This window comes from Rhamphochromis longiceps, linkage group LG16 (genome assembly GCF_057381845.1).
Source record: "Rhamphochromis longiceps isolate RC_006_pf linkage group LG16, R_longiceps_female_GT1.1, whole genome shotgun sequence".
Classification (NCBI taxonomy): Eukaryota; Metazoa; Chordata; class Actinopteri; order Cichliformes; family Cichlidae; genus Rhamphochromis; species Rhamphochromis longiceps.
The window spans coordinates 23100427-23124920 of NC_140572.1; the positions used below are offsets into that span (position 1 = coordinate 23100427).

At 39.6% G+C, this 24494-nt stretch overlaps 5 protein-coding genes across 8 annotated transcripts in view; 3 read left to right on the forward strand and 2 right to left on the reverse strand.

The window, feature by feature from the left end:
* Positions 1-2924: 2924 nt before the first annotated feature.
* On the forward strand, positions 2925-5705 carry LOC146651128 (lysosomal cholesterol signaling protein-like). Its single transcript, XM_085384338.1, has 5 exons — positions 2925-3038; positions 3520-3615; positions 3691-3755; positions 3961-4095; positions 4535-5705. Exons 1-5 carry the CDS (start codon positions 3006-3008, stop codon positions 4728-4730), a joined length of 525 nt encoding a protein of 174 aa, XP_085240464.1. The 5' UTR covers positions 2925-3005; the 3' UTR covers positions 4731-5705.
* A 63-nt stretch (positions 5706-5768) lies between these two features.
* Positions 5769-8889, reverse strand: scrn3 (secernin 3). Of its 3 annotated transcripts, none has more exons than XM_085384344.1 (8): positions 8823-8889; positions 8498-8665; positions 8187-8368; positions 7858-8057; positions 6943-7155; positions 6689-6851; positions 6418-6598; positions 5769-6302 (listed from the first exon to the last, which is right to left on the reverse strand). In XM_085384344.1, exons 2-8 carry the CDS (start codon positions 8651-8653, stop codon positions 6141-6143), a joined length of 1257 nt encoding a protein of 418 aa, XP_085240470.1. In that variant the 5' UTR covers positions 8654-8665; positions 8823-8889; the 3' UTR covers positions 5769-6140. The 3 variants fall into 3 exon arrangements, with proteins under 3 accessions (XP_085240470.1, XP_085240471.1, XP_085240469.1); XM_085384345.1 differs by having other exon boundaries at positions 6689-6839; positions 8498-8669; positions 8823-8884; XM_085384343.1 differs by having other exon boundaries at positions 8498-8669; positions 8823-8884.
* A 1238-nt stretch (positions 8890-10127) lies between these two features.
* cirsr (corepressor of RBPJ and splicing regulator) lies at positions 10128-16255 on the forward strand. The gene is made up of 10 exons (XM_085385191.1): positions 10128-10298; positions 11886-11980; positions 12198-12271; positions 12414-12427; positions 12784-12836; positions 12920-12968; positions 13601-13721; positions 14380-14486; positions 14766-14851; positions 15189-16255. Exons 1-10 carry the CDS (start codon positions 10227-10229, stop codon positions 15898-15900), a joined length of 1383 nt encoding a protein of 460 aa, XP_085241317.1. The 5' UTR covers positions 10128-10226; the 3' UTR covers positions 15901-16255.
* Positions 16256-17973: 1718 nt separating this feature from the next.
* On the reverse strand, positions 17974-20540 carry sp9 (sp9 transcription factor). The gene is made up of 2 exons (XM_085384296.1): positions 20387-20540; positions 17974-19874 (listed from the first exon to the last, which is right to left on the reverse strand). Exons 1-2 carry the CDS (start codon positions 20405-20407, stop codon positions 18576-18578), a joined length of 1320 nt encoding a protein of 439 aa, XP_085240422.1. The 5' UTR covers positions 20408-20540; the 3' UTR covers positions 17974-18575.
* Positions 20541-23803: 3263 nt separating this feature from the next.
* LOC146651132 (obg-like ATPase 1) overlaps positions 23804-24494 on the forward strand; it is a 45060-nt gene continuing 44369 nt past the window's right edge. For both annotated transcript variants that reach the window (XM_085384210.1, XM_085384209.1), the window contains exons 1-2: positions 23804-23937; positions 24057-24148. In XM_085384210.1, coding sequence (XP_085240336.1) covers positions 23923-23937; positions 24057-24148 — 107 coding nt within the window. In that variant the 5' untranslated portion in view covers positions 23804-23922. The remainder of the gene's footprint in view (positions 23938-24056; positions 24149-24494) is intronic.

Genomic DNA, 24494 nt, shown 5'->3' on the forward strand with positions numbered 1-24494 from the left:
ACATTAAAAATGTATTTTGTAAGAGTAAGTTGCCCAACAGGACAGCAGAAATGGCAGCAAATATTACAATAGTTCTGTAAAAATATTTTAAGTGGGGATAAAGGACCGGATTGGTTATAATGTAAGTACAAGTTGTAAAGATACTTAAAAAACAGATAATTTTTTAATTCTTTATGTAACCCCTTTGTATCCCCTGTTCACCGAAGTCTATTTACGAACATACGTAAAGATATTACACATAAAAAATACACAGAAACACTGGAAATCAGTTTTTGGCAGACAATCACTTTTTGGCACAACACCGGCACAAGGAGCGGTTTTGGATTACTACAGCACTGTCACTGCGGGGAGAAGTCATAGGAGCGGTTTGGGATTATTACAGCACTGTCACTGCGGGGAGAAGTCATAGGAGCGGTTTGGGATTATTACAGCACTGTCACTGCGGGGAGAAGTCATAGGAGCGGTTTGGGATTATTACAGCACTGTCACTGCGGGGAGAAGTCATAGGAGCGGTTTGGGATTATTACAGCACTGTCACTGCGGGGAGAAGTCATAGGAGCGGTTTGGGATTATTACAGCACTGTCACTGCGGGGAGAAGTCATCGTATAACTGCACTGCTCTTTCTGGATTACAGACTCGAACTATTGACTCACCTTTTCACTGTGAATAAATTCACTGTCACTCTGCAAGGAGTCTCGCACCTGAGTCCTTTAATTCCATTTCACCATGACAGGTAAGCATGGTATTGCATTCATGAAAAACTAATAGCACCATTAATGTCTAATATGTCTAATGATTAAGTAAATCATATAAATCATATCTATATGAAGGAACTCACCTGTGGGCATTCAAAAATGACTAAGTGCCTGTATTTGTTATTTTGTTCTCTGTAGGTTCTGACTTGCATTGGGATGATCTTGTGGAACTTCGTAGTGAAGGAAAATAACTTCATTGGTCAGGTCCTGACTTTCACCTTATTATGTACCTCACTCTACAGCACTTTTATATGGCCAGGTACGCACACTACCATCTACCACAGGAAACCTACATTGAACTAATTCATGTTGGTTCATACTGGTGAGATGTATCTGTAGTGTGACTACAAATTTTGAAATTGATGTTTTGTTGTTTTAAGGTTTGATAGCACTCTCACTTGTGCTCTTGAAGTCTGAGGATCTGAAAGTTTCACCGGGCATGTTGGTCATTGCGGGCTGGGGGTAAGAGGAATGTGCACAGACTGGAAAACACGTCACTTTGGTTTAGACTGACATTCATGATGCAATCAACAATGTAAATGAATGAATATATCATAATATAATGTGATTTTGCATGACACCAACTCACTTAAAATTAAATAGTAAAAAAATGTATATCTGCAACCAAGTGTCATGCACGTTGTTCAGGGTAATCCCATTGACCTGGTTTTTATATTTTAATACTGTGACTGAATTTGAATTTATCTATGGTTGCAGGATTCCAGCTTTAATAACTGCAGTTTTGCTCATTTGTGGGGAAAAAATGTTTGGAGTCATTGATGCAGCTTTCTTCTATGGCAGAGGACAGGTAATAATACCAGGGGAAGTCATTTTCCTGTTTTCTGCCATGAAATTACAGATAATGAAATAAAACCTGTATACAATTTGGATGTTTTCTTTCAGATAATCTGCACCACATTTGTAGTTGCCTTCAGCATATTCCTGGGAGGAGGCTCTCTTGTGTGTCTCAGCAGAGGAAGCTGGGCCCAAAATGTCCAAACTGAAGAGGTGAACTCATTTGACTCTCCAGAAGATCCTTTGATTGAAAATGAACCCGAAAACCAGACCGTGTTTGAGACTGACCCCCCCACCAAGAGATCAAGGTGCGTCCTGTCAGGAAACCTTTAACAGACGCTGCTGGCTTCATTAGTCTGAAATCGTCAACAGTTAGGACGTTGTCAGATTAATGGATACTGAATATCTGAGGCACTAAATAAAGACCTTATCTACAGGTCATCTACGCTTAAGTTCAACACAGTTCAACTTGTCTGTGGCATTCAACTCATTCCCATCAAAAACAATTTCAGTTAAAGTAGAAATGGTCTTCAGTTACCAAAGGACAATATATACATGCACACAGAATCATTCCTCAGAGGAATGACAGTAAGTTTCAGATTTGTTAAAATTCCATATCACCCACAAAATTACTCGCTTGTACAGGCAAAGAAAGGAATGTGAGAAAAGAACAGATTACATGCAGTGCTTTTGTTTTGACTAAATGCGAGAGTCATGGTCATAGTTCCACTGTAAACAACAAACTCTAGTATATGTAAACCAGTTCTGCAAGTAATGAGGAGAAACTATTTGAACCGCTTAATAAAAGACTCCATTATTTGATTGAAACACAAGCATTCGTAATTCAGTTTTTACAAGATCCCTCGTACCACTGACTGAAATGCAGCTCCAAACCCGATACCTCCAACATGTTTTACACATGGTTTGTAGACTGTCACAGTTGTACCCCTCTATCTGTTGCATAATTTGACGTACCTCAGCCTTTTCTCCGTGTTTAACTTCCTTCAGAATTACTTCTTTGCCAAGTTGTCTTTTAAGCATAGGCACAACTCTGGGTCATTCCTTCCATTTGGTGCTTTTTTTTGTGTTTGACCGATTCATAGTAGAGTGTTAGGTCACAAAACATTTCTGAAAATGGCCAGGTACAGGGACTAAAAAAGGAGTGGAAAAAGCAACCGATGTCCAAAGAAAAACTTTGAAAGACCTTCTGAAAGCCTGAAAAACGGAGGCTTGAGACATTTTCACAGTAAAAGTCATAGTATATGTGTAATATTGTATAGTATATACTGTCACTGACCTGCATGCTTTTGTATTTTACAAGGGTTTGTATTTATCTATTTGTGTTCTGCTGCTGCCCCCCTCAGGTCAGTGTGAGAGCAGGTGCGAGTCCACAGACTGCCTCCTTGTCCAAGTGGAGGAGCTCCAACAGGTTGCAGACAGACAAGTGGCCCGTCATGTGTCTGCTTCTGACTGTCAGCCTGCTTGCTGTGAGTAAACAACCACCTTTCAGTTCTACAGTGACATGAAGTCAGCCTTCATCCGCCTGCATTATTATATTTAGTGCATCTTGAACCAAATCAGATACAAATGGCTGAGCTGTGTAATTTCCAACTCCTGTCACTGGAAGACTTTAAGAAACACATTCAGAGACCCCATTAGAAAAGTCATGTGTCTGGCTTTATATTTACTGTTGCATTCAATGTTACATATTTTTATTACTGTATGAAGAAATAGCGTATTAGGGGCATGTAGATTTTTTTTAAGAACTTACATGAAAAAGATACTTGGAATTCCCGCAGATAAAAAAGATGAATTTATGAAAAAAAAACCATTAACATATGTATAGAAAACACTTAAAATGTCTTTCTTTTAACGAATGCCCACTCAGCTGGTTCTACAAGCTGGTTCAGTGAACAGCGTTAGTTACCATTTCTAGTTCAAAGGTCTTCTTACATCCTGTTTTCACAGAATTTGTCCAGCTGCGTGTGGCTGCTCTTTAACCACAATCCTGGTAGACTCTACTTGGAGTTGCTCTTCTTTTGTGCTGTGGTCAACTATGGACAGGTTTGTGTTAGAAATATCCTGTTACCCACTCACACCCACAGCACTAAAGTCATGCTTCTCTTTTCCTGTTGACAGGGACTTCTCTCCTTTGCTCTTTTTGGGCTGGACAAACATTTGATTTTACTGCCAGTTAAGAAGAGGTAAATGGCTTTTATATGAAACTGCCAAATTATTAAGCACATTCAAAAGTTTTTATACAAAGATGCTTTTCTGCATATCTTGGTTGCTCCCTTTCTATCACCTCAAAGTAGTCTGTTCATTCTCCTCTGAACTCTGAGGAGTTTTTACACAGTGTTTTTACAATATATTACGGTGTCCGCTGATTTAATTTTGTTCTGTGTTTAGATTATACAGTCTGTGGTATGGAAAACAAGAAGAGCAGCCACAGAGTGATTTACCTGAGGAGATCAGGATGACCTGCACCCAGTTCACCAAATACCACAAGCAGCAGTGTTTTCATGACATCGTTAAAAAGAGAAGGTGAGAGCACATTGTCTTACTGACCACTGCTCTGGGTAAAGACTGATGATAAACATGGTATTTATAGTGTCTTTCTGTTCTAATGGACACTCAACGCACACAAAAAGCCACATTCACCCAATTATACAAGTGCTTTTTAAAATTTCCTAAGCACTTTGTCATGCACACACAGTGGGTTCAGTATTTTGCCCAAGGGTACCTTTACGTGCAGGGATTGAATCACTGCCCTTCCGATTGGTGATCAGCTTGTGCTACCTCCTGTTAATGTCTAGGCAAACCTTTGCTGATGCTCGGTGACTCACAAACCACAATACCTTCAAAACAAAATTATTCCTGATTCAGTCATTTTTCTGTGTGTGGGTTCTGTCTGCTCCTCTGTTTCTTGTGGCTCCTTTTACAGACAACTATCCTTTGGGTGAATTCTTTTTTTCACTTTCAGGTGTGGAAAGAAGACTATGGTGGACTGTTTTCTTGGCTGTGAACTTGTTGAGTGGCTTCTGCAGGTTGGTTTAGCTCAGGACCGTGGCGAGGCAGTACTCTACGGGACACGGTTACAAGAGGGTGGTGTGCTCCAGCACATCAAGCAGGAATACAGCTTCCAAGATAGTCCGCTGTATTATCGCTTCATGGCATAAGCTGCTTGCATCAAAGAAAAAGGTTTCTTTTAACCTAAAAGAAAATCAAATCAGTTCGAACAGGAAATTCCTGTACAGCAAGAGACTCAACGTACTATTACTAAATTCACCATCGTGGCACAGTGATAGCAACGAGGACCCCTGTCGGCAATGTGAGAAATGTTCAAAGTGCTGCACACTCATTCAAAATGTTTGTTGTCTTTACATCCAACATTTCAAGTTCATTTCTGAGACACTGAGTCACGGCTACAATGCTAAAACTTGAACACGAGCCATAAATTATTTTAATCTAAATCCCAAAAAGTTCATTCTCATTATCAAGAAACTGACCTCACAGCCATGTTTGTCACATGTTTGCCAGTGGTGCCAGTGCAAATGTACTGTTTATGTTGGGGAAACCTGCCGTCAGCAGACACTGAAGAAGTCATTTGTATGAGTGACGAAACGTTTCTCCCACTGAAAACACAACGTCCAGATGACTTGGTATTCAAAGTGTGTCAGTGTATACTGTATGTGTCACACTGGATAAAAGGGGAATTCTAAATTTCAAGGAATGAACCTTTCAAAAGTTTAATGTTTTTGTTTTTACACCATAGATTTGATTTGACTTTGTTTCATGCCATTCTGTGAGTGATGAAGCACACAGAGGTGTATGTCCAAAAAGTCACTCCTCTACTTAATCCTTTTCAATCCTAATTTCTACAAAGACACTTTTACATGTTTTGTTAGTTTTTTACTAAAAATCACTCACCAAATGAATAAAGGGGACAAATGATGTTATTTGATGTTATTTCTTTGGAAACCTTCACTGGATATTATTTATGAAGTTTTAACCAGAACTATAATTGTTAACATAGCAACTGCTGGCCAGTTTGATTAAAAAATGTCATTTTTCAGTCATCATATTGAAACATAATGTGGTAGCAATATACAATGAAAATGTATATCTTCTGAGCGTGATGGGAAAACACTTTTAGGAACAGCTGCAGATCTTCTTTTCTCTCAAGGTAACAAAATATATAAGGCGCATTTTCTGTGGCAAAATTTTGTTTTATTAAACCAAATTTTAATAAAATGCATGCAATTCAAAAATGCATCATCACACTTTGGCTGTATATTCATAACGTGTTTAAAAACAAACTTTTATTACAAAAGATTTCATTCTTGCATTATGTAATGCATTTGTTATGGAACATTTCTCATCAATGATTCATTAAATAAGAGTCAAGACTTTAATGTCATGGGATTTAAGAACATTACACTCTCTTCAACTTTCTAAGCAATAGTTCTGAACAGTATCCTGTTGTTTTGCAGGTTTATTGCACAAGCATTTTTGTACTTGATTAAAACGTAAAAAGCAGAATGCCTTCTGCTAGTGTCAAAGTGTGGAACTACGTTGTGGCTCTGGCCTCATTTTTGGCTGTAAACAGAAAGCTCCCTCTGGATAGAACTTGAAAACAAGTTCACCAGAAAATCTGGGCTCTCAACACCATGTAAAAGATGTTCCTCCATCTCTTTTATCATCTCCTTCTCCAGCTGCCTCATACCTTCTGTGATCTTCCTTCCTCTGTCCTACAGAGAAAGGAAAAAACACAAGTTGCACACGTTCAGAAAAAAGGCCCACACAAGACAAAATAATAATAATTGTACATAAATCGCAGGCTTGAATTGAATTAAACTGTAAAACCTTGTGGGACTCAATGATGGCAGCCACCAGTTCATGTTTGACAAACAACTCGTGCTTGCGGTCAGGCTTGCTCTGGAAGCGGGGTTTCTTCTTCACAGGGTCATCTAGGCCGTAACTCGGGGAAGACGTCTCCTTTAACAGGTGAAGGTTTTTCACGAAAATGAACGGTTTGAATACAGACCTGTTGTTACAAAAGAAGAACCCAGCAGATCATCAGTAGAAATGCATTGGAAGAGTGCTTTAAGCGCTAAAATAACATTAAGTACTATACCTTTCAGGATCTGGAGTTGCTGTAAAATAGTGAACCCCTGGCAGATCGGGATCCGTGGGTATCACAGAGACCATACTTCCTGTGGTCATGAACATGCCTTCCATGTTGATGCCACTATCTTTATCCCTCAGGATATCCATCATTGTCTCTGCTGTGATATGACCTTCAGTAAATAAAATCACACCAGTGGTGCAGATTATGTAACCTTTGTCCTCCTGTGACCCCAATTTTTCTGAGTGTGTTCATTGACTAACCGTTGCTCTTTTCCAACAACTTCTTCCCCTCACAGTATCGGCTCCCAGAGGCTTCTATTCTGGCTGTAGTCATAAAGGAGTAGACCGTGGCAAAGTTGAACTCAGTCTTCCCATCCCACCAGCCCTTACTTTGGGCATACGCCCTCATTTCAGGATGCTCCTTGTCTATCTTAATGGTGATGCCATACTGGTTTGAGATGTTGCGATATCCACCTGTAGAAGAGGAAAACATGAGCAGTCACTAAAATTAAATCTATTTTACTCTAACTTTCCTTTACTGAGGTAAAAAAAAACACAAAAAAAACAAACAAAAACAACAACAACCGTCCTTTAAATGTTAGAAAGTATTCTGAATAGGACAGCCAGCACTCTCTGGTGGTCAGAATGTGTAAGTACATCTAGGACAGGTTTTGGTCTTGTTAAATCTCAAACACACCTCTTTCTTTCCAGATATACTGAAATTAAAAGCTGAGACTTTGCCCTTTAATGTAGTAACCACTATTTTATTCCAAAGGACATAAATGTGTGTAATTTTTGTATTTGTTCTAATGCCACGTATAGACTAATGTATCTAATCTACTTAAATTATCAGTGTAAATATCCAACTAATGTGCATTTTGTTATGAGGCTCACCTCTTGAGTCCTGCAAAATTTGCAGACTGCAGAGTAGTGAGCGATTCAGTCCTTTTGTGCTTTTTATGCCTTTTAATACCCATAAATGTGCACACACTGAAAATATTTATTCATCTTCTCTTCTGAATTTAACAGCTCCCATCCATTATTCTTTTTACTACTACTTATCACAAACATTATATAAAAGTTACTGGTCTATTTAGGATGTCTACTTTCCCAGAGTATTCCCTGAATTGGCCAAAGAAGTCTTATGTTCAGAGTGAACTTTTTCTTTCCAATTACCTTCGACTCTTTCTGCTGCCCAGTACTTTCCTGACGTTTCCAGGAGCCATGCTTCCTTCCTGTCTGAGATGAGGAAGCTGTTGTGGTAGGTGAAGCTACTTTCATCCTCCATGCACGATCCTCCCTGACCGTACTTCTCCAGCAGCTCGGTGATAACGGTCACTGCGTTCTCAGCTGTATCAGCTCTCTCAAGTCCAAGCCTGTGAAATTGACAAACAAAATTTTAAACGGAGACCATGCCATTACATTTTCTTTTGCACATCAGGATACATTAAGCTAAGTATATAGATACTTTAAAAAGCAGACAACTTCTATACAGGCGGGTTTACCTGACGAGATCCATGCCGAGGAGAGCCTCCTCGCCATCTGCACTCTGTCGGCCCCACACTGCTTCATTTCCAATGCACACTTGATGCTCATTTGCACCCATCTCTGCCCCCCACAGCCATGCTGGTCTGCTCAATACAACTGCATAAGTGTGGGCGACCTGCTCAATCTCTATATATGTGCACTTTTCACAAAAAGAAGAACACACAAGGGCAAAAGGTATTAATGGTTATCAGCTGGGACGCTCCGCAAGGAGTAGCACTGTGGTAGACTGAAGGTTGGAGGGCAATGATATGGTCTCTTTATTACCTACCTCAACCTTCTCCCCTGCAGCATAGTCTGTGGCAGGAAAATACACAACCTCCTGGACTTCATCGCAAGGCCTGTCAGAGTTTTTCCCAAAAATGATGCGCTGTCCCTCAGTGGATGGGGGCAGAGCCACAAAGGTGTCACACGAAGATGGGCGCATATTAATCCCAAACTATCTAAAAGAAAGGTCTTAGTTATCCAAGACAGTTTTCACTGGTGCTCAGATTTAGCAGATGTAGTAAACCGTAAACACACAAAGTCACTTGTAAGCCCTGTAATGTTAATATACTGTTGACGTATAGCGCTGAATAGCACATAAGCAGACTTACCCAGCGTTGTTACCATCAGTTTCTATTCTCCTGCGTTTCTTTCGTCTGTCAAAGTTCACAAACGCGGAAACAGTGCAGTCACGTGACCGAGATGAAGTCAGTTTCGTTTTCGTAGTTAAAAGAATTGCGCACAACTGTTGCTGTCAGTTTTATTCTTATGTACGTTTCACTTCACTTTATCAAAAGAGATAAAAACATAAGAAACTAGTGTTCCAGTTTCTCAAGGGGATTAAAAAACGTTAACAGAGAGAGAGTTATTGTGTTTAGGCCTGTGAGAATAAAACGGTTTTAAGTTTTCTTTTGAATTCAGACACTTTTCTTATTGAACTCAGGTCAGCAGGCACATGTTTCAGGACCACAGATCTGCACCTGAAGACCCGAGAAGTCTAGTTGGATTAAAAGCACTGAACAAGTCATTGGTCCTAATGTACTGGGTGGCCAAACCATTGAGAGTTTTTCTTAATTAATTAGTAATTAGTAATTTAAATATGGCCTGTATTTATATAGCGCTTTACTAGTCCCTAAGGACCCCAAAGCGCTTTACATATCCAGTCATCCACCCATTCACACACTGGTGATGGCAAGCTACATTGTAGCCACAGCCACCCTGGGGCGCACTGACAGAGGCGAGGCTGCCGGACACTGGCGCCACCAGGCCCTCTGACCACCACCAGTAGGCAACGGGTGAAGTGTTTTGCCCAAGGACACAACGACCGAGACTGTCCAAGCCGGGGCTCGAACCGGCAACCTTCCGATTACAAGGCGAACTCCTAACTCTTGAGCCACGATCGCGCCAAAATAGTATTTTCACATTCCCGTGTAAGGACTATGACTGCTGCTTTCTGAGCAAGATGAAATCATTCTTCTAATGATTCTACAAAAAACAACAACAACAACAAAAACAGCATTGTAGTAATCTAACTTGCTTGATATGAACGCATGGACCAAAGGCAGTTTCAGATAAGAATGTAACTTTTGATGTATTTTTCTAGCGATAGAAATAAATTCTGGTGACCTTACTAATATAATTAGCAAATTTGAGGTCACTGACAAATACGTCGAATGTCAAAGAATAGTACGAAACCCATAATGTATTTTTTATTTGTGTTTTTATACATAAAACTGCACACGCACAACTGCAGAGCTGCCTTTATTTCAGTCTCCATCTTTACAATTGACGGTCATTTACATTTTCCAAATACTGTGGCTGCAGTTTAGGCAACACTGTGTCACGTGATTTTTGCCATCCCACAGACCAATCAATCTGCGTGCCTGAATACGTCACGTGACACCAATACAAAACCATCTTCGTGACAGCGGTTTTGTTTACATGCCGAGGAAGCTACGCTACTACCTGCGTTAGCTAAACGTTTTTCACTCAGCTAACGCTATTGGCGCGCCACCATGGGGAAGTCGTTTGCTAATTTTATGTGTAAGAAGGATTTTCATCCTGCATCGAAGTCAAATATCAAAAAGGTAACTGCTTGATAACTGTTGACGCTGCTGAAACTACTGAACGCAAGCTTAGCTTCCTAGCTACTGCTACTAGCCTAGCTCGCTACGTCTGAAAAGCTTACACTATGCTGACTGCCTTATTAGCTGACTGTTAATTGTTGACTTCAGTGAGTAATTTTATTTAGTCTGTTTTATGTGAACCATAAGGTTGGATAAACCAACAAAGTTAGCTGGTAGAGATGTTTTATAAAGCTAGGAAGAGTGAGTGCTTTAGCTTCCCTGCGATCTTTAGCGACAGAGTGAACATTAATACTCTGAACTTTTTAATATAGCTCACAGTCACATGCTGCTCATTTGAAGTCTGGCCAGATGTGACCATTTATTTACTTTTATGTTGTTTCTTTTCATATTTGCTTACTGTTGGATGTACTTTTGACTACTTGATTCAATGTGAGTGTTTGAAAGTTATAGTATTGGCATCCATAGTGTATAGGGTGGGTTTGATTGTGCACCTCTGATGCAGTAGTTTAACAGCCAAAATGGTTACTTTGAGATCCTAAAGATACTATCACAGAGGGCAGATTGGTATTAAGTGTTTTATTCTTTTTTAAGTGTTTAAAAGCAATCAAAATTGTTGCTCATCCAACTTCTTTAAGCAAACTAACCACTTCGTGATATTTAAAAAATCGTCTTTAGTTTAATATGGATTGAAGAGTTGGTAGTAGGTATATGAATATGATTTGCCTTTAAAACTTTCAATTCAATTCTGTTTTATTTATATAGCGCCACACACAACAGTGGCCTCAAGGCACTTTATACTGTAAGGTACAGACGCTATAATATTCCAAAGAAAACGCCAACAATCATATGACCCCCAAGAGCAACCGCGTTGGTAACAGTGGGAAGTAAAAACTCCCTTTAAACAGGAAGAAATCGCCAGTAGAAGCAGGCTCAGAGGGGCTGCCGTGACCGGTTGGAGGTGAAGGGCAAATTTTACTTTTGCTGCTGTAACTTTGCACTGTCCACTTTCTGCTGTGACACAACAAATTCCCCACGAGTAGGACTAAAAAAGGTTTACCTTATGGCTTCTCTTATGTCTCTCTTATGGTCCAAAGTTTGGACATTTATAATGATTGTTGTAAAATGTAATCATCAATATATCAAATACTGAAAAATTTCTTGAAAATTCCTGAAACTTTCACTAACTGTTCTTACCACAAAGAGGGGAAAGTAAATCAGGATCTGTATTTTGAGATAGATACATCAAAAACATCTGATATTTGGCTACTTAAAATTCAAAAAACAAATAAATAAAGCAGTCCTGTATAGTATCAATTGAGTACATACAAAAACAGTGATTCACATTGCAAAAGACAGCTGGTGATGAGTTTTGAATGGTATATAGTTGTATTTCACAATAATAAAACAAATATAATACTTTTTTAAATGGAAGTCTTTGTCACAAAAATAAAGAAGAAATGGAAAAAAATATGACAAGTTGTACAACTAAATGAAAATATCAGCAAATAGTCTAATCCAAATAGAACAACATTCTGGTGTTTCCAGATCGCCCACAATGACTTTTCTCTTTCTTTCTTTCTGTTGTAGGTATGGATAGCAGAACAGAAGCTGACCTTCGAGAAGACGAAGCAAGAAGACCTAATGCAGGCATATCTGAAAGAGCAAGACACTTACAACAACAGGTTAGATAAATACCCAGGAAGATACCTGAAAGAACACGTACAACGCACGTTTTTGTACACTTATAATTGAATATTGAATATTTTACTCAGTAAACTGAAAACTTTTCTTTTGCAAGAACAAAATCTACAGTAGACATTGTCTTACAACATCCTCCAACTTCTTATTTGTAAATGTTGATAAATACTGTTTAAATAATAATTGCTTTTTTACCTAAAGGTTGTTGATGGGTGATGATCGTGTTAAAAATGGCCTGAATTTCATGTATGAGGCTCCACCCGGAGCATCCAAAGGTAGGTTGTATTTTATGAAACAACTGTAATGTGTAATAAAGATCTCAATTCTGAAAATGTGGTTGTTAAGAAAAAAACATTCCTTTAATGTAAATGCTTGTTCCTTTTTATTTTCTCCTCATAACTGTCTTCTGTCCTGAAGAGGAAAAGAAAGAGGTAAAGTAAAATTTTACTGTCATCATTGTTTCAGACCAGGTGTGGTGAAATTAAGTGAACACAAATGTGTTGTTGTCTGTAACTCACAGACCTAAATTAGAAATAATTATTTAAAAAAAACACCTTATGGTTAAACATCATAAACTGTGTTTTCAGGAAAAAAAAATCTTATGAATGCATTGCAAACTATATGGTCCCGGTGACCCTAAAACTATAAATATAAACTAATGCTTTTACCTTTATATTCAGTTACTTGTATGTGCATGATGGTTTGACAGCAAACAACTTATATAGGTTCATTCATTTATAATAAGAAAAGTTACTATAATTTGTAATGAAAGACTTCTGACTTTCAGGAGGGGGAGGAAGAGTACAAATTTGAGTGGCAGAAAGGAGCTCCTAGAGAGAAGTAAGTGGTTGATTTTCATACACAATGAAGTTTTCTGCATTGCTGCCAGAATTTGCATTACTTTTTAAATTGTATCTTTTTAGGTATGCAAAGGATGACATGAATATTAGAGATCAGCCCTTTGGAATCCAGGTGTGTAATGAGTTCTATTTATTTAAATTTATATTGCACAAATAATCCCCCAGCCTGGCAGTTAATGTGTAAAGCTGCTTTCACACATGAACTTGGGAGAATTTCAGGAGCGTCAGGTCGGGATGTTTTCCACAGTTGCCCTTTCTCACATGTAGCGCACAGCAGGAAACGGTCTGCTTTAGACACGTTTGCACTACTGGAAATAAACCGTGTGGTTTAGGTGAAGAAGCTGCATGGGTAGAGCGTGCAGGAGGTAGGACATAGGACAACCACTTTTCACATGTGCCTGTGTCGGGCAAGTCCTTGAAAAGTTCAGGGCTGCAGTTTATATGTGGAAAATGGCTTAAGAGTCATGTTAAGCAAGTGACAAAAGAAACTATGTTAAATTTATGCATTCAAATCCTACAAATGAACCTTTTAGAAAAATCCCTCTGTAGCCTATGACTACAGAGTCAGCTGTAGACAGTTATTTGTTTTTGTTTTTTAGAGGATCAGAAGCTAAAGAGAAAATGGCAAACACCGTCTTATGTAATGCTCTGTGAATTATAGTGTATTTTTCTTATTATTAAAGGGTTGCATGTGCCTCCAGTGTTCGGCCAATTCTAATTTTTGTTATTGCCCAACTTTCCAAGGTGCGCAACGTGAGATGCATCAAATGTCACAAATGGGGCCACGTGAACACGGACAGAGAGTGTCCTCTGTTCGGACTGTCAGGTATCAATGCCAGCTCTATGACCTCAGAGGATGGCGCAGGTAAATACATTTTTTTTGTTTGTTTGTTTTTTAATCTTTTAAATGAGAAATTCTGTGTTAACGCTGCTTTGACATCTATATAAAGACACCACTATTATTGTTGGGTACAGTTTTTTATTTTATGGCAGGATAATCAATAATGAGTTTAGCTGTAGTGCACATATACAGAATCTTTTTGCAGTGGAAAAACTCAAATAATTATTACTACAAAAGAATAAAGCGCCAGAAAATTTGCGAGCACTGGGAAGCTTTGCCTGTCACACGATTCGCAGCAGGTACACCGACTGTATCGTCCCTCTCTGGCTTCTGCTGGAGCTCCCGGCCTTGAGCTGATTCTGACTTGTGCAATCAGCCAGTTGAGTAGTAAAGTAATAATGTTTACCCTGGGAGAGTCCAGTCAGTGGTGTTGATGGTGGAGTGCTGTATTGGTCCCCCTCCTGTGCCGGGAGAAAAAATGTAATTATTGTGTATTCTGATTCCCTTAACTGCTGCTTTGGCAGAGAATGATATTGTATGATTTGCTCAGCCGGAAGTGGATTGAGTTGATTTGATGTCCCATTCTGTTAACAAAGCCGCCTCTGAAATTCCCACTGTGGAGATAGTGGATGGTATGGCTCTGACATCAATGGGACTCTGAGGCTGTGATTTGTGCCAACAGGTCCGTCGATGCACCCCTCGGAGTTAATGGCGGAGATGCGAAACAGTGGGTTTGCTCTGAAAAAATCTGTCCTTGGTAGGAATTCAACTGTTTGCGATCCATTGCAGGTAATTGTGTCTCACACTGTCATCTCCGTGCACACAGGACAATATACGAACACACGCGTACTGTAAACTATACCCTTGAACGGGAGAGAGAATAACTAACTACAGATGCGGTTTGTCTTTTGATCGAATAGATTTGTAGAAAAGTGTAAAATAAAAAGTCAGATAAGTAGATTTAATAAAGAAGTGTTGTCACTGTCAAAGCCGATCAATGTAGATTTATTGTCAGGGCTTATATTTATTCGTAAATTGTAATGTTATGTGTGCTTTGTGATATTCCAGGATTATGTGGCCAGTGAGGAAGAGGAAGACCCCGAAGTGGAATTCCTGAAATCTTTAACAACCAAGCAAAAACAGAAACTCCTCAGGTGAAAAACCTTCACACATGATCACTTTTATTTCATTAATATTTAAATAAAATGTAAATATTTAGACAAAATTTAAAACATGGTGTGATATGTTTTAGTGTCTATAGCTATTGTAGGCCCAGTTTTCCTATTATGTTTATATTACATTTAGTTTTTTGTCTTGTATCTTAATGCATTTTTTAAATAATGCAATCACTACATTTTCCGTTTCTGGTGAAGTGTTTAACTCCAATCTCTGCAAACTTTGTGCCTAATCAGAATTTATTATGCACAAATATGCTGCGTCACTGAAGAATTTTAATTGAATGCTTGTTTTCCTTTATTTTTTGTTTTGCAGAAAACTGGATCGGCTAGAAAAGCAGAAGGCAAAGAAAAAGAAGAGCAAAAAACAGAAGAAGAAGAGCAAAAGAAAACACAAGAAAAAGCATGAAAGCAGCGACAGCTCGAGTGACTCCTCCAGTGGCAGCAGCAGTGATGATAGTGGCTCAGATTCAGACAGTCATAGCAAGTCCAAGAGCCAGAAGAGAAAGAAGAACAAGAAAAAAGATTCCTGTCGGGATAACAGCTCTGAGTGCGAGCGACAAGTCAAGAGTCAGAGAAAGGCCTCTTCTCACAGGAGCAGGTCACCGAGCCCTCGCACTGGACAGAAGCAGACTAAAGAGGAGTCTGGAGATTATAGACAAACAAGGATAGAGAGGGGAAGGAGCAGGAGTCGGAATCGCAGCCCCAAGAACGCGATCACGCTGGAAGGAGGTCAAGAGAGAAAGAGGCACAACAGCAGGGACAGGCAGAGACCTAGCAGCTCCAAGTCTGGCTTGGACAGAAGTAGAAGCCACGAGAGAGGCAGGGAGGACGAAGGTAAAGACAGACGTCACAGTAGAGATGGTGAGAGGAACAGAAGTAGCACAGAAGGAAGGAAAGGCAGAACAGCAGATGGGAGGAGCAGAAGCAGAGAAAGGAGAAGAGAAAGGGAGGGCAGAGGAAGAAGCAGGAGTAAGAGTAGGGAGAGAAGAGACAGAAGTGGGGACAGAACAAATAGAAGACACTGACCTCCTTTATTTAAGCTTGTTTTTCCTGCATATAGAACTAAAGGAAAAAGGAAAATCTCATGCATGTCTCTTGCACTATCTATTAAGTAGTAATTTTTGTTATGCATGTAGGGTCCCTTTATTTGTGTGTTGATCTCCGTTTCTTCCAGCAGAGGGAAGCAGTCAACAGAAAATATCTAGATGCATGTCAGTGCACACTGATGCTGTTTTGTACTGTATGAAAGGGTCTAAATGAATTGGTTACCATTAAAAGCAATTTGCATCTGATCCATTGATGGGAAAATGTTGGACTCCTTTTCAGGGTCACTACCAAAAAAATAAAAAATAATAAAATTCATCTGATGCAATTTTTAAATCTTACTTTTTGATTGTGTTTGTGAAAATTGTTTAGATTTTTTTTTTTTTTTTTTTTTTTTTGTTAAAAGCAGGACTGTTATTTTCTGATTAAATCTTTAAATCAATTAGTTTATGGAGTTATTTATCGCGATGTTTAAGTTTAATGTCAAATTTCATGAAAGTGAAGACGTGGACTGATGAGCCGTCAGTCTTTATACCCGTGTGTTTTTGTGCTCTGGACACCTCATAGCAATTTCATACACTTTTTTTTTTTTAAATCCCCAAATTATTATTATTATTATTTTATTTTTTTTAGTAATGGGCACAAAATTTTAAGACCAGTTTCCCCGAATTTTAATGGCCTTTAAAGTGCGTTATCCACGAATCTCTGTAAAACGCTCGTTGGGTTTTTTCCGGGCGTTAAATGAAAATAGACAAAGAATAATTTGTGTACAAATAGCCAGCGAGCATAGTAACACCCCGTTATAAGGCATGCAGTAGATGTGTATAAATTAAGGCAGTTACAATTGCAGTTATTTCATTGGCTACTTTTACATGAGACATTTACATTAAATATAACCTGTAGAGTTTTAAATAATTTTTGTAGCGATTTTTCTTTGACATTTAGACTTACAAATTGCAGATTTTGCAAACTGTTTTGATGTCGATAAAAATGACACATTTTGCCTCCCCCCCCAAAATAATAATAATAAAAATATGGAGGAAAAAACAGTTGCTGAACGTGTCGACAAAATATTAAATTTCAGCGTTATTATTTAGGCTGTTTATATATTTTTTGATTAAATTCAGATTGGAAATGTAGTAATTTGATAGTTTTCACTTTCTGCCCGTTTCCTTGAAGCCGCTGCTACACAAAAGGAAATGAAAATAATTTCCCTCCTATTGCCTTCTGGTCAATTTAACATCCTCCTTAAAAAGAAAAGGGAAAAAAAGAGGGTGTCTGGATGAGATGCTTTTCCGTGACGTATTCCTAGTCCTGGATTCATGCTGTAATTATTCCCCGGCCTTTTCTTTGAGAGTCGGACGCTGCACTGGGTAAGCACAAAGAAGTCAGAGAGCATCCTTGAACCCTTTCAGTGCGGGGCCACTGATATTCAAATAACATGCAGCTACCGTTTGACTGCGCCGTGCAAAGAGCATTTTAAAATTCAACATTTGCATGTGACTCTTTGCCCCCCGTCTTTTTCTGAAGTTTAAAAAACTGTTCCCATATAACGTGTTTCTGGCAAAGAGAAAGAAGCCACATCCTTATTCTCAGTCCATCGATTGCTATGCAAATGAAAGCAGTTAATTTGGACAATTAGAATAAATATTCGGGGACCTTTGTCAGCGAACCCCCTTGGAAACCCCTCGATAAAGTGAAACCGAACAAAAGATGTCTCGGAGATTAATTAGATATTTGATAAGACACGAATCCCTAATCGCAAATACAAGACACATGGGGCTGCGATGTGCTCCAAGTCATAATTAATACCATTTAACAAGATTTTCATTTGGGCATGAAATGTCTTTTCCGGGGCATTAAACATTGATTTATTCCATAGAGGAAATAGTTAAAGTCGACGTATTGTAGGTGATTTTAAGAAGGAAAAGAAAGCCTGTGATGAGCTGTCACACTTTAAAAAAGTAAAAAAATAAAAAATATATATTTTTAGATTTAAACCTAATAAATAAACAAAAAATATATAAACTCTACATCACACACTTAAAGCCTTTTTTAAGATGTTTTAATTACGATAAAATGAAAGCCTTATACGTGTGACTTTATACAGGTAAACATTTATATATAGATAAATTTTTTTAGCAAAGAAATAAAATGGTTAACCAAAGTTTAAAAAGCCGTTTACATACATATCCACAAAGTGCGTCGAAAGTAAACTCCCTGATTTCCAGGATACCAACACGAATAAAACAATCATAGCCTAACATTTACATGAAAATAACACATAGTTTAGTCGTCAATATACAAGGTGTAACTCACATTGTCCAACCAAAGTTCAACAGGTTTCGCGCATTAGCAAACATCCATTTCATTTTCAAGCTGTCTCCCTCAAATTTTCCGAAGGCCTACAGTAAATCACTCTTTTTTTCTTTCTTTTTTTTTTTTTTTTTGTAAAGATGAATTTACGAATGAAATACTCGTCACGCCTGTGGAGAATATATATTTTTTTAGATTTTGCTATCGCTTCTGGAAACATTTTCCCCTTTACTGTCCGTCAGATAAGACCCGTTTTCATTGCTGTGCAGTTTTTATTATTATTATTATTATTTTTTGTGTGTTTTTTGTTTTAATCTGGATTGATTTTTTGGGAGATGCCTCAGGGTTCGTCGTGAGGAGACGGATCCTTAACAGTAATTCTGGGGTTCACCCCTTCCAAAATAAGTTCTGGGGACTCGGACCTCGGGGTCTCCAGGTTACTGGTGTCGGTGTCACTGTCGCTTCCCTTTTTGCCTCCTCCACCTGCCGTGTGTGTTTTGATGTGCTTGCTCAAATGATCACTCCGCATAAAGCGCTTGTTACAAACCGGGCAAGCAAACCTTTTCTCGCCGGTGTGGGTGCGCAGATGTCTCTGGAGCTCGTCGGACCGAGTGAACCTTTTGCCACAGAAAAGCCAGTTGCAGACAAAAGGCCGCTCGCCGGTGTGCCATCTCAAATGCGCTTTGAGGTGAGACGTCTTTCCGTACACTTTACCGCAGCCGGGAATGTGGCAGCTGTGGAGTCCCTTTCTCCGCAGGCTGGCCCCGGCGGGTCCCAGCCGCTCAGCCTCCTGGCAGTTCGGGCAGTCGCATGTTGCTCTGCCAGAGTACCTCCTGGACGACCTCGAGGAGCTACTTATTCCTGAACTGCCCCCTGAAATCATGGCGTTGGCGGCAGAAGCGTCTGTGTAAGAGGGGATGACTGTTTTGAAACCGTCCTGCGTTAACAGGTGCTGGCTGGTGGACAGTAGGTGAGACGCAGAGGGGCTGATTCCAGTGGAGCTAAACGCCGAGTGGGTCAGCGAGGAGAAGTCCGGGTTGTAGCCACTGAGCTGGGAGTGGATAGCCTGCGGGGTGCCGGAGTGCAGAGAGGTCTGAAGGGTGCTCGCGGGGTTCTGGACATCGAGCCACGACCCGGGATTTGTGTGAACGTCCCACCACGAGGACGCACCATTGGTAACGTCACCGGAGATGGTTGAGTGGAACCCCGACTTGTACCACGACTCGTAGGGGTGCGCCATCCCCACGCGCGGGTACAGAGTCTCTGCTGATGTGTGGACTTTGGAGATAAAAGCTGACTGTCCAGATTCCTGGGTCGTGACGCTGGCGGAGTTGGAAAACAGACCGCTGTACTCTGTGGAAAACGCAGACGAGGTCGGGGAGGTGGAGGCTAAGCAAAAGGCGCTGTTGCTCGTGCCACTGGTCTGTGTTAGTCCTGTCGAAGCGCGGCTCGTCGCTACCGTGAAACCGGGCAGACTGGATCCTAAGTTGCAGCTGGAGGAGGATCTTTTCCACGGGTGAAATCCACCTTTCGAGAAAGCGCTGGAGTCAGGTAAAGTTGTAAGAGGACTGGTGTTGCCAATTTTGTTACAAGTTGCAGCCAGCATCGCTAGAGGTGTAGTTCCAAACCGTGGTTCTTCCTGGGTGGAAAAAAAGAAACACACAAACACACAGACACACACAAACACATGGGCTTAGAACAGAGAATAACAAACGAGAAAATGAGGAAAATCATTTCGCTTGGCTTGGAGAGCACTCAGCATACATGACTAAAATTAATTAAATACGACAAAATTTCATAACTTTACTGAAACGTCTTTGGAAGCGAATGAACCCGAGATTTTCTTCTTAAAGGCGTGTATGTGTACAGAGTGTGTAACATGTAAGCAAAGCAAGGTAAGAAATAAAAGTGTTCATCGAGTTTCTAAACATGTTAAGAAAATCTTTAAACGACTGCAAAGTTTCATCTCCATGTTTTATACGTTTTGTCCAAGATTAAAAGTTTTAATTGTAGTAACTGAGAAAATGATAAATTCTACCCGTGGAAAACACGCGTGTTTTGAAAAGCAACAAACACATCCCGCCGCACAGCAAAGTGAGCGGCGACAACTTTACGCGCAACTTCTGTGCTTGGACACAAAGTCAGACTCACCCCAAGTATAGACGTAGCCATATCCAGGGTCTGTGCTGTGATGAGAGGGTTCGCGATTTCAGTGCTGTATGGCTCCAATTTGTGTCAGATTTACCGTGTTGACTCAGGTCACACGGTTTCTCTCTTGGCTCGCAGCTCCCAACACTACCTAGTTGTAGCGAGCGTGTTCTTTGAAGTACAGCTGGCGAGGACGCGCAGCCAATCTGATAGCTGCATTCATGGCCGGGGTTTCAAGTCGGCCAATGAGAGAGCCGACCACAGACAGAAACACCAAAAACCCCGCCGTCAATCATCTGTTTGTGCAGCCTCCGGCCAGACTGTCATACAAGACACGATTTGGTGTTTTTTCTTTTTTTAAATGCATACAGTTATTTTTATGTATTCTCACACGAAGGCTCAATGTCTCCTTTCATTCCAGAATTGAGTTTTTTAACACGTCAGTTCTCCAAGAGGTAAGCGTTTCACTAATTCTCTAAGGCTTTTGTAGATTGCGGCTTCTAAGGTGCAGCTCCAGGTTTTCCCTTCTGATTTTTTTTAAATATTCAGATCATGCGCAACACGTCATTGAGAAATTGTTGATTTAAGCGCAGTCTGTATGCTTGTGAAAGATAACTCGGAGATGGCTTTATCAGAGCGGTCTGCAGAAGTGCAAGCGCAAGTGCAAGCTGCTGCGTGTTAGGCACGGTGGGAAACGACTGGGGTTTTAAAGTGGTTGTGTTTATATTGGGAAATCAGAGACGGATTAAAGTTTAGCCAAGAAGTCCAGAAACAGGTCTGACAGCGCAGACCTCCGCTTCTCCGAGCGCAGTTAGATTATTTATGAGCCTGCTGCATTCGAGTGACTTTATAGGTGAAGGAAAGCAGATTCATGCAAGACTCGCAATTAATCAGTTAACTTTTTTCCAGCCAAAATCTCCACTTATTTGTGCCTATGCTCGTGTTTGCGCGCGCCAGTGCCACACGCGTACCTCCCTGCCCACTTGTTGGGGGGTGGAGGGACGCAGGTGAGGGGTTAATTAAAAATGACAGCTCACCTGATAAGTGAAAGCAGTAGATCTGTTTTAAAAGACAAGTATTTTATAGTCGAGGAGGGGGGGAGAGAAGTTTCAGTATCCAGGAGATTCCTGCTGTAAGGCCGCCAGTCATCTCCATTAAACCGATTTATTAACGCGATGTCTTCATTGTAGCTGAGAAATAATTTTTTTTAACACCAGCCCAATCCCACATTTAATTAAATTGCGGACAATGAAGAGGATGCCGCGTTTCGCCAGTTTCTTCTTCTTCTTTTTATTATTATTATTCTCCTTTCTCTAAACTCGAGACTTTTATTTTTATCCCTTTGAATATAACAATTCAATAAAGCCGCATATTTCATAGCTTGTTAAAAACGCTCAGGGATAATGGCATAATGTAAAATTGACCTGCTCTGATGTGAATCATCATCCTTTTAAAAGTTAAAGCAATTTTCCAGAGAAAGGCTTGACCGAAAGATGTGCATTACAGTATTCAAAACGCGCAAATAATGCTCTATTATAGAGTGTGAATGCTGCCAGTAAACACAGGCGCAATTTGTTCAAATACTCTTTTTTTTCCCTTCTTTTTTTTTGCTTTAAAGCCCCACCTTTAGAAGGGTGAATAAAAATCAGTCTCATCAAACAGGCTACTTGGCGCTGCCAAGAAAATGGAATCATTTTTTGCAATCATGACAATTTGGCAGAGTGCTGTTAACAGTATTAAGCGTTTATTCTACATAAGCACAGTTTATTGTTGCTAAATAAGTTAAACGAGTCTGAGGATTAAATGAAATTTAATGTAAGCGTTTATAATTTTTTTTTTCCTGCATGAAAAATATCTTCACCCTGCAATTAATTTCAGATTACCATTATTTCTTAGTTTTGTTTACTGTGTTTGTAATGAATTATATAGTTAAAATGAAATCTGCTATTGTTGTTCTTATATTAATATTTCTTCTTCTTCATAATAATAATAATAATGTATTACTATTATAATTATTCTGATGAGCAGTGTGACCGTTCACATTGCTCCTAACAAAGAAACGTGTGTAGGAATCACAAGACCCTTGTGCACTGATAAATGTTACCCACCTATATTTTTTATTTAAATGTACTAGTACAGAAATGTTTGTGTTAGTTCCATTAACCCAGGCTGATAAAATATGGGTGGTTTTTTCATAGCATGTTTATTTGGGACAAGAGGGGAGAACATGATCTTTCCTTGTCATTCAAAGGAAAATTCTGAGTTGAATCTGTAATTCTGGACTCCATTCGTGAGCACTTCTCTGTGGCAATTAGGAGCCTATTACAAGCCATTAGATTGATCAATGTACCTTAAACAATGGGAATGATTTATTTGGTCGAACAAAACGCTCTGCATCTATTGTGATGAGTCTAAGTGGGGGTGCATCCATCAACAAAAGATAAATGATTAATTCAGACCTATTCATTTAAATTCTTTCTACAAAGCCAGCCTCACTTGCCTCAAATCCAGATTATTAGAGCCTCATTTTCTGCATGTTAAACTAGACAGGCTGCTGGATGGGGCAATGGTTTTTGGTTGTGCCCCTGTGTGCTTTAATTTGTATTTCTGCAGCGGGAAGTTTATTTGAGGATGTTTAACTAATTGTTGTAATTTCGTGTGCTCATGTGGCTACACCTGTTTCTCTCAAAAGGGGGTTGAAGTGTAAACTGTGAGTGAAAAGGATGTTATACTTTACTTCTGTGGTGCTGAAGCTGTACATTTTTTTATCTGGGAAGTCCACTTGGATCACAATATCAGAGGAAGCCCAGTTTATAGAAAATAAATGGGTACAAATATGTCAATTTTATCCTTTTTTTGTTATTTTATGGCTTTTTTGTAAAATAAATGTATAGATAACGTGTTATATATTTTGCATGGATTTCAGTTGTGTGTTTTCCATGAATTCTTATTGTTATATTAGTGACAACTAAAGAGAGACCACAGTCAGAAAATAGATGGCATAAACTGAAGTGCATTGGGAAATTAACCACTTGACAATCAGCTTTTATTTCCATGGGAAGGTAACAAGCTATAAAACAAGGGAACAAGACAAATTTGAGCAAACCTTTGAGCACTGAGACCCACAATAATTACAACTTGTGGAAGCCCCAAGTTAGACGAGCACCAAGACTGGCGATGGAAATGTTCATTAGAAAAAGAAAAATCAAATCAGACAATACAGTCAAGCCTCTGAGAAGGAAAAAATCTGCTTTTAGTAGCCACTTTTCTTCAGCACTGTAGTGCTGATCTTATAGGAGCTCATCGACCTGCATCAATATTATCGACAGCTAAATTTGGAGGTGCAGGTCAGCTCGCCAGCTTACAGTGTCAACTTTCATTTCCAGGGGCTGCAGGTTCTATTTTGAGCGCAGCGAGTGATCTGCTTAAAGTGCAGTCGACTGGTTGCATTTGAGGACTTAGCTTAGCCCATTTTCCTTCAATGAATGAGCTTTTCTTATAGCTGTAGTGGAATTCAGTGGACTCTTCTAGTGTGAGAAATGGCTCCAAAAAAGGTGGGTTTTATTAAGGAACAGATTTGTTTAAAAAAAGGAAAAAACTATAGCATACCCTGTAGATTATGCAATGACAAGTGCTTTTCTGACTGCGTGCATTTCCACATTGTCTTGATTAGGGCAAGGGAGCTGATGCACTAAAGCCACCACCATTGATTGGAAGGTTTGGCACCTCGCTGAAAATAGGGATTGTTGGCCTGCCCAATGTTGGGTGAGTAAAACCTTATTTATACAGACAGGATGGGCTTCTCACTACATTTCATGTGCCCCATGTCTACTGTTGAACTGCACCAACTTGCTGTATGTAAGACAAGATGTAAGCTGCTGCATGACAAGTGCAGACAACTTCTACCTTTATTTCATTGTTCCATGAGAGTTTCTCCATGTTACACCTTTTGCATGCCTTGCTACATGGTGATAAAAATAAATAAATAAATAAATGAATAAATGGCACGATTTTAAATCTGCGTGCCAGAAAGAGCTGCTCCTTGGATAACTGTGGGAAACGTTTCTGTGTTCCTGAATAACCACAACAATGTTTGAAAAGCTCTTAAATT